At 38.4% G+C, this 9,856-nt stretch overlaps 1 protein-coding gene across 1 annotated transcript; it reads right to left on the minus strand.

Annotated features, from left to right (window-relative positions):
* Positions 1 to 3,308: 3,308 nt before the first annotated feature.
* LOC131901491 (non-histone chromosomal protein HMG-17-like) lies at positions 3,309 to 3,581 on the minus strand. The gene has a single exon (XM_059252618.1). The coding sequence runs from the start codon at positions 3,579 to 3,581 to the stop codon at positions 3,309 to 3,311; it is 273 nt and encodes a 90-aa protein (XP_059108601.1).
* Positions 3,582 to 9,856: the final 6,275 nt, after the last annotated feature.

The raw sequence follows: 9,856 nt of genomic DNA on the forward strand, positions 1-9,856 counted from the left end.
ACACACACACACACACACGAACATACACGTGCACACACATGCACACACACAGACACACACGCACATACACACACATGCACACACACATACACACATATGCACACACACAGGAACACACACAGGCACACACACAGACACACACACATGCACACGCACATGCACAAACACACACACACACACACACACGCACGCACACACACGCAGTAGCAAGAACTAACATTGTCCTGATCCAGTGCAGTTGAGCTGCCCATGATACGTTTGCTGCTTGTTTCAGAAGGCATTTTCCCGAGAACAATTAAGACTAAACTCATAAATAAAAACCATTGTTTGGCTAAAAAGAAAAATTCCTCCATATCTATTTATCCCGACAAACTGCTCACTTGTTAAACAACTTCCCAAGGTCCATTTTAAACACTCAGTTTCTTGTATTAATCTTTGAAACTCTTCCATTCCAACCTTACAGCTTCAGTAACTGTGTTCATTTAAAAGACCCATCACAAGCCCCTGGGAACTTGACCTAAAGAATTCTGTGAAGCCAATGTTTCCCTGTAGGTCGTGAGTTTGAAGAATATAAATGATATTTTCTCGAGGGCTGTCTCATAGCATGTTGTGGGATTCAACAACACTATCTTAGATTTTCCAACTGTATCTGGAGAGAAGTGGATGAAATAGACCTGCAGTGTTGTTTGTAATGCTCGCTTTATTATTTTCTATGTGATTGATGTATGTCACAACTGAAAATTATAAAACAATGTAGCGAGACAAGAGGAATGAAAAACTGCATGAGATTCTATTCTTGATAGCTTTTATACAATAATATATATCATTATCATTAAACTGCTTATGTCATTGGAAAGGCTAATAAATGAATGAAGTAGCCAATATTATTAAGTTTATTTTACACTAAATTTACATCTCATATAGCTATAGGACAATGTATTCCTAATCAGATATTGTGAGATTCATTTAACTAAGTCTTTATAAGACTTATTTTCCAATTAATTTCATTTATGTACAGGAGTGTGTGTGTGTGTGTGTGTGCGTGTGTGTGTGTGTGTGTGTGCGTGTGTGTGCATGTGTGTGTGTGTGTGTGTGTGTGTGTGTATGTGCACTTGTGAGTACAGGTGGCTGCAGAAGGAGAAGCCAGACATGGGGTCAGGTTCCTTGAATCCAGAGTAAGTGGTCTGTCAGCCGTCCAATATGGGTGCTGGGAACTGAACTCAGGTCTTCTCCATAGACAGCAAGGGCTCATAAGTGCTGAAGCATCTTTCTAGCCCCCAATGAAGCCCTTAAATGCATCTCTGATCGTATTTATGATAACTTTCACTGGAGCGCACATGTAATTTATTGAATAAAGTACGCTTTTGTACTCATCTTAAATTAGCTTCTCAGTGCCTATGTGATGGTGATGTAACTTGGGAGTTGCTTGAGAATTAGCATAGTGCCCTCCTGGTCAACACTTGAGGATGGGGAGGAGACAGAGTGGAGATGAGTCTCAGGTATGTCCTGCGTTGGGAAACAGAACCAGAACATGTATTAGCATACCTTGGGTGCTTCCTCCCTGCTGAGATTTGTTCTTGGACAAGGCACTTCCCTTTCTCTGAGGCAGTGTTGTTTGCATATTTGTTTGCCCTTGAGACAGGGTTGCTCTGTGATAAACTGAAACTCACTTCATAAGAGCCATCAAGACTTTACTTGTTTTCTAAAACTTTAAGATTATCAAAGATCCTTAAGGGGCCCTAGCTTAGTGCTCTATATCACTAGGCTGATAATTTATAGGCAGTAGGACTTGCCTTTATCTATTAAATAAAACCCCAAAAGTTAATAATATTTGGTATAATCCATATAAAGGAAAGTGCTTTAAGCAGATAAAATGAAATTACACATTATTTTAAAATATAAAAAATTTTCACTTTCAAAATTCAATTGTAAGTACGAAACTGGCAAGCTTTCTTTGAGCAATGTTAATATAAGTTGCCATTTCCAATAGAAATGTTTCTCAGCCTTCAGTAAAATCTATAAAGGTCTTTAGTGTTAAACGGATCTGTAGGTCATGTGGGAGGCTGTTTGTTTCAGTTTCATAGGTTGATAATTCTGAAGTCAGAAAAGTTGCTATAGCTAATGTCAAATTGTTGCATAAATTAAGGATGGTAATTCAGGATTCTTTTTTATAACTTATATGTAGCACATTTTCCTCAAATCCATGGTGTGAAAAATAAAAGACAGATAAAGGTCAGATATGATTGTGGTTTAATTTTAGTTTTATTTAATTTCTCTTGAGTTCTTATGCCATATATTTGGCACTGTACATGAAACCATAGTAATGTACAAAGCATTTGTGCTTTAGAAGTTGTATTAGTTGTGTTAGTCAGGGTTGTCTACGTGAACAGAACTGATAGAATGGACATGTATGTGTATATGCATGCATGTTTGTTTGTATGGGACTTATTAGAGTGACTTCCAGGCTGTGGTCCAGCTAGTCCAACAATGGCCATCTTCTGATGGAAAGTCCAGAATGTAACAGTTGTTCAGCAAATAAGGCTGGGTGTCTCAGCTGGTTCTCAGTATATGTCAGAATCCTGAAGAAGTAGGCTCTAATGTCAGTGAAGGAATGCCTTGGCAGCAGGATATACGAATTTACAAGTGAGAATGAGGGCAAGCATGCAAAAAGCAAAATCTTATTTCTCCCATATCTTTTATATGTTCCACAAGATGTGGCCCAGTCTTAGGATGGGTCTTCCCACATCAAATAATCCAGTTAACTAAAAATCCCTCACAGTTGTAACAAGTTGCTTGGGTTTTTAGTGAGTTCCAGATGTAGTCAAATTGATAGCAAATGATAATTATCATAGAAATTTATTACCATTTGACAGGGAAAAAATCTTGTTTGATATTTCACTCCATTACTTAATTTCTTTGTTTTCTTACCTCTTTCCCTTTTTACCTCTGTTTTTCTTCATCTTTTTCATATTTATGTTTAATAATTCTTGGAGGGTCAGAAAAGCTGTTTACAGTAAAGCAACACTTCTGCATTTTTATAAAATCTGATAAAAAATAGTATTTCAAACTGTACAGTCACCAGAAGTACACAGTTATCACAAATGCACACATTTCACTTGGCACTTCTGCATTTTTATAAAATCTGATAAAAAATAGTATTTCAAACTGTACAGTCACCAGAAGTACACAGGTATCAAAAGGGCACACATTTCACTTGGCACTTCTGCATTTTTATAAAATCTGATAAAAAATAGTATTTCAAACTGTACAGTCACCAGAAGTACACAGTTATCAAAAATGCACACATTTCACTTGGCATGTCCAGCACCTTCAGCTTTCTGTGCCTGGTCTGTTTTGGCATCTCCATTTTCTGCAGGATTATTCTCATCCTTACCAGCATCGACTTTCCCCTTCTTGTACTTGCGGACCTTCTCTTTCTTCTTTGCAGGGGCCTTTTTAGGCTTGGGCTCTGGCTTTGGAGGAGCAGGTTTAGCAGACAACCTTGCAGATCTTCTCTGTGACTCGTCCTTCACCTTGGCTTTATCTCCTTTAGTATCCCCTTCAGCCTTTCTTTTGAGCATGGCAGCGGCCAGGGACGTCCGTGCTGAAGGTGGGGATGCAGTGGTGCTCGGGTTTGGTCCGTCCGGGGGTCGTTCTCTCTGCTTCTTCACACTCCTCAAGACTAAGTTACTCTTGACTAGTTCCTCCAATAAATTTCAAATATACAGTGTGGCCTAAGTTTTGTACAGTGTACCACACTGTAAGTAGATAATGCTGGCTTTGTCCAAGGTCTCCAAGTAGGTAGAGGCATTGTCTACAGGTGGTACACTCCATATCTTGCAGTTCAATAAACTGATCTAGGCAAGGAAAATTTTTATTCCTTTAAGTTTTTAAAAATGCTATTGTAAAGGCAGGAAAAAAAGTACTTTTAAACCAATAATGTTGGGATAGCTAGATGACCCTGGGGGAGAAATCAAACTCAATTCCTACGTAGTGTCTACAAGATACTTTCAATTACATATATAAAAAAAATCATACCAAGGTAAAAATTCAGTACTTCCAGATAAATACAGGAGACTTGCTTAAGACTTTGTAGTAAGAAATCAAAATAACCTGTAAGAGTGTCACAGACTTTCCCTAGAAATTTATATACAAAAACAGCCAGTGAGAAAAAATTAAAACTGATATACAATGGTTATACCCTGCATATTTTAAACATTATTTGTGTTTAGGGTACATAAAGAAAATTTACTTGTCAATGAATCAAAACAGGTAAACATATTCATCAGAAACTAAAGATGACAAGGAGGCTTGCTCAGATATTTTACAAAAGAATATATGAAAGTAAATAATTAGATTAGTAGCCATTAAGAGAATGCAAATAAAAGTTACAATTTAAGGAATCCATAATTCGAAACATCCCAGAGCCATAGAGTAACTGGGATCCCACATCAATTCAGAGTGTGAAGTGGATACCGTGTTTGGGAATCATTGTGGAAGATTTAACTTAGTGTACAATGGCCACGTGATGCAGTAATTGTCTAATAAATTCATAACTATATCACAAAAGCATAATGTTGAATTAAGTAATGCTCTGGGCAACATAAAGTGGACATGGCATGTGCACTGTGTGTATATTGTTTTTGTTTTTGTTTTGTTTCTACCAGGCTTTAGAACTAGGGAAACTAAAGATAAAAATCAAAATAAGAGCTTTCTGATGCAGCCTGTGGAATATGCAGCAGAAGTATGTGAGGAAACCGTTTGAAGTGTTTTAAGAATTATCAATCTTTGTTGAGACAGCAGTTCTTGGCTGTATGCAATTTTTAAAACTTAGTGAAAACACGTTTGAAATGTGTACATTTTATTGGATCTGAGGCACATTGGCAAATGTGATGCAGATGTTTATTAATGTGGCCACCTAGTTTTCTTAAATATATTACATGTTTTTTTTGCCTACTATCTAAGTATTGCACTGTAGTCCCCACATTAATTGGATAATGCTGGGTCCAGTAGGCAGAGTAAGGAATAAGAATGGAGATTTTCTCACCAAAAATGTAAAGGACAACAAGCTTCAATTTAGTGCTTCATGATGTAATGATGTAGCTTTCCTTACCTAAGGGAGGAATATATTTTTGATGGGGAAAACACACACACACACACACACACACACACACACACACACATTTTGAAGGATGGCTGTAGAAGAAAGATAATTCTACCTACTTAGTCATGAGTCTGTACCAGGAAACAAATAAATTTCTTGTGTCTATAAGAAGCAGGACTGGGAATTTCATTTACAGCTGCTGGGAATGGCTAAGCTTTATGAAGTGCTGAGGGAGCCAATTAATGACAGCATCTTGAGTAAAGAGTTTATGAATATGAATAGTTTTCAGGCTCCTTAACAATTGATGCTAGATGCAGCCAGATGGTGTGAATGGAGAAAATTCTCCACGTTCTTTATTAATTCCACAAAAAGTATATAAAAGAAAAATAGATTGCATCAACATCTATATTTCTATGATTTCTAGAGAAAGGGTGAAACATGACATTTTAATTGCAATAATATTGAATGATTGATTATTCCATAGAGAAAGATGAAGCCAAGCACAAGTGTGTATTACCAAGTCTAGGTCACGATTGTACCAAGAAGATGCACATCAGTGTAAAGTATCCTTGGAAGAACGATTCATTATTAAACAAAACAAAAAACTTCAACATTATTAGTTTGAGATGGATACATGAAATCAGCAAAATATGTTTGTGTGTATCTGTATCTGTCTATCTGTGCATATGTGTAAAAGGGAAAAGGGTGAGTAAAGGAGAGGGAGGGCATGTGAGAGGGAGGAAGGCAGAGAAACAAGTAAAATTGCACTTAATATGTAGCTCCTCCTTCTCCATAACCCCACACTGTAGCTGCCTTCATTGGAGTTTCATTCATAGACCTTGTTGAGAACCAGGCTACCCTTCTCTCATTCTAATGGGGGTAATAGTACTCAATGTGTGTGGGAATTACAATTCTGCAGAAATGTGATGAGGTTGTATGCTTATGTACTGGGGGTGCTTCACGCTGGCTCATCTGGACAAAATGTGCAATTTTTAATCATTTTGATCCAATGTTTGAAAATTGTTGTTGTTAAACCTTCAATTACAGAGACCTCTCATGATGGTATTTTCATAGCTAAGAAGCGTATAACACATTTTGGGTATCTATTCTTCTGTTGATTGACATCAAAGCTGACTCTTGAATTTAACTGCTGCAGATGGTTTGACCATGAGCATAGAGATACAGTTGTCTCTGTGGCACACCGCCTTAGAGTTCTTCATGTATATATTCACACACTAGGTAAGCTATCACTCTGTCTTATGGTAGATCTAACTTTAGGTTTTGGAGGAACCACCATACAGATTTTCAATAGCCATGAAATCAATACTACTCTGACACAGGGGCCACTTGGTCCTAACTCAAGTCCCGTTTGGACACTTTGCTTTGTGCTTTATCCCTTGCATTAGTTTAAGGGCATTTTCAATGTCCTGGTAACACAGCTGAAATAAATGCAGCCAGGAGTACTGATTTTTTTCTTTGACAGTAATTATCTATTTTGTCCATTACTATTCTCTTCTCATTGTGTACCCAAGTTTTTGAATTCTTTGGGTCCTAGTAGTAACTCATATGCAGGATTAGTATTTTTAAAATAAACCTGGATTACTCATCAACCGAGGCATGTAATGAAAAAAGAGATTAATGTGTAATAAAATAACTCAGAACACTGGAGGCAAGAACCGAGTCACATGCATGGGAATATAGCTTGTGTGAGATCTGTCACTGAGGTGATGAAAATGAGAGGAAGATGATTAGTAGAGAGTTCACCAAGTGATGGTATCTCAGCTGTCTCCTGAGAAATGACTTAGCTGTGCACAAACTTTCATGAAATTCCCAGATGCATTATGTAAGGAGGAGACCATACACAAGAACAAACTTTCTAACAGAGAGGCATGAAGCAGAGCTATGTTTAATAATTCCCATTTCCAATCAACATTACAATGGGAAAACCTAAACTTGAGGAAAATTCAGGGAAAGAAGTGGGACTCTGTCATTAAGTCAATGGTGTTCAGCTTCAGAGTACTCTAATGGGAAAGGTCCCAACCCTGAGAGCCTCAACTTGGCCTTCTTATCAGAATGCTGGTGAGAGGAGAGTTGGTCCTTATTTGTTCCTCTTCCTTGCCCACTTTTGGTTCTCTCCTACACTACAAAGAGTAGTATGTGTTGCTTATGCCTTTGACATCTTGGACAGTACAGCTTTTCCCCCACCAGAGAGGCATCAACATACAATTGGGTACTATGTTGTTCTCATCTTTGGGAAAGAAAATGGGCAGAAGAGAAGCAGAGTGATGCTCTTCAGTGTATGATGTCAGCCTTTCATGTTTACTATAAAAACCTAGAGAACTTCATGCAAAATACTGTCAGTTACTGAATATGTCAGTCATGAATTAGTGTAAGGCATAATAGGAATAATTTTCCTTGCCTGAGGATGCAACATAGTACTTACATGTCAACTTTCTTAAAAAACAAAAACAAAAACAAAAAAAACCCTTCATTTATGTCTTGTATAGTGTGGCACACACCTTTAATTCCAGTGCTTAGGAGGCAGAGGCAGGTCTATCTCCATGAGTTCAAAGCCAGATTGATCTATGTAGAAAATCTCTTGAGCAGCCAAGGGCTACATTGAGAGACATTATCTTAAAAATAAATAACCTTCATTTATTAAAGTACTGCTTGATAAATGTTGAAGAAAAAAAGAAAAAATGAAGTATGGCTTACAGCTACCATTACAGTCAGTAAACAGCTAAATAAAGTGTACAGAAGCATTGACCAGCTGTAAATTGCACCATGCAGTTCAAGAAGAGAAATTAACACAGGGCTTTATTGTGGGATTTATTAAGGCAACTCCACATAGTTAAAAGTAAGTTTATTTTGGGGTAATTTACAGCCAGTAAAGGGGTTGATTACAGGGTCCGTGAGAGGTGAAGTGCAGTCCAGCAGTGTTCTCTGGAGAACTCTGCTTGGTCTACCATCCAGCATCCAGGATCACAAGGAACCAAGAGAGCCTACATATCCAGATCTCAGGTCTTAAGCACTCCCTTCTCGGCCCTGCCTCAAGGGCAGGTCAGAGGTAGGCATGACAGTTGCCAGAAGCCTCGCTGGGGATGGTACTTTCAGGTCAAAGCTGGAACAGCTACCCACTACAGGGTTTCACAAATTCAGTCTTCTAAAGAGACTCCCCCAGGATTGGGAACAATCACCTTTGATGAAATAAGACTAACAGATCTCTGTGCTGAGCCTCAGGTCACACTGACCCTGAAATATTTGTTCATTTAGTTAAGAAAAGCAAGAGGCCAACATGAGAGGAACTGAACTGGCTTAAACTGGAAAGAGGATCTAAGATGCTCTGGTTCAAACAGATTTTCCAACTGTTCTTTCCAATGTGCAGTGAAAGGATAGCTCTTCCCCACACTAGCTCATACCAGGAGACCATGTGGCTTATAATGCCTCAATTGTTTACACTTTAATGAGGAAAAAGTACCAATTAACCAACTTTACTGTGTCTTTCATTTATTTATTTATTTAAAATTTGTTTTTCATTTATATACCAACCAGTCCCCCCTCTCAGCACTCCCCCCATCTACTTCTCCAAAAAGTTAAGGCCTCCCATAGCGAGTCAACAAAGCTTGGTACATTCAGTTGAGGCTGGACCAACCCCCTCCCCCCCATGTCAATCTCTGTACAAAGAAAATAGCAGAGAGGGGAGACTCAATGAATGAACTGAAACATGTGAAGATCAACCACATTTTCTGTTAACATTTCATGCACTAATTGTGTCTTGACCATTGAAAGCAAGGAAATCCCACTGTTTAGTTACTATCTGTAGAGAGTTTGGGATTTCCAAGTAACGGGAAGTTAGACAGGAGCCTGTGCCCAACTTTTAGAATAACAGCATTTACAAGGACTTTGGGATACATTCCAAGAAAATAGAAAACAAAGCTCCACTCACATGAAATATGGCTTTTATCATTTATTTCAGATGGTTTTTACACAGCCTTTTTTTTTTTGCCTATGCTGGTCAGCTTAAAGGGCCTGCTCCACAAATAATCTTCACCTGTTGCTTCCAGATGAGGGTTGACTGATCTTTAGTGTCACTGATCTTCTGACAGTGTAAGGAAGTTGTGAACTCTTCCCTTAGAAAAAGGCATTTTGACCCCAACACCTCATTCAGACATTTTCATGGAGGGAATGCCCATGGTGCAGCCTATGTGTGGGAGATCTTCAGGACCGGGGGACTCTGTCCTTAGCAGTTGTGTGCAGCGGTTCCTGCTATAGCATTACTTGCATGCAGTAGGTACTTACTCAGTGCAGCTTCGGCAAATGCTACTTGATGGAGTCTATGCTTAATATACTTCATGAACTGTAATAGTTACCTTCTTATGAGAAATTGAATCTTCAATACAAAAGATCAAATTCAATTACTTTTTAGGGCTGTGTTTATAGTGAACATTTTCTATAGATTCTGTTATATATGTAGCAGTGTCAACTTTTTGACCAACCTGTGCAGATCTTGTCTTCTGGACCCATGATCTGAGGACCTGAAAGGATGGGGCAGACTACAGTCTAATGCTGTAGACAACTAAAGCGATAAATCCACAGGAGTCTGTTTAAGAAGTATTAGGGAAATTTATTAAGGTGAATTGAGAAAATACATCATGAATACAGACCACGGTAGACAGCTGAAGTCATCCTCTGATCTGACCAGGAGCGAATCCACCTCTCAGGCAGGAGCAGGGAAAAGGGGAATGGGACCCT

The sequence above is a fragment of the Peromyscus eremicus genome, unplaced genomic scaffold (assembly GCF_949786415.1).
Source record: "Peromyscus eremicus unplaced genomic scaffold, PerEre_H2_v1 PerEre#2#unplaced_91, whole genome shotgun sequence".
In the NCBI taxonomy this organism is placed as follows: domain Eukaryota; kingdom Metazoa; phylum Chordata; class Mammalia; order Rodentia; family Cricetidae; genus Peromyscus; species Peromyscus eremicus.

What these genes read in the sequence shown, in the direction of transcription:
- LOC131901491 (XM_059252618.1), bottom strand. Translation starts at nt 3,581, where the DNA reads ATGCTCAAAAGAAAGGCTGAAGGGGATACTAAAGGAGATAAAGCCAAG.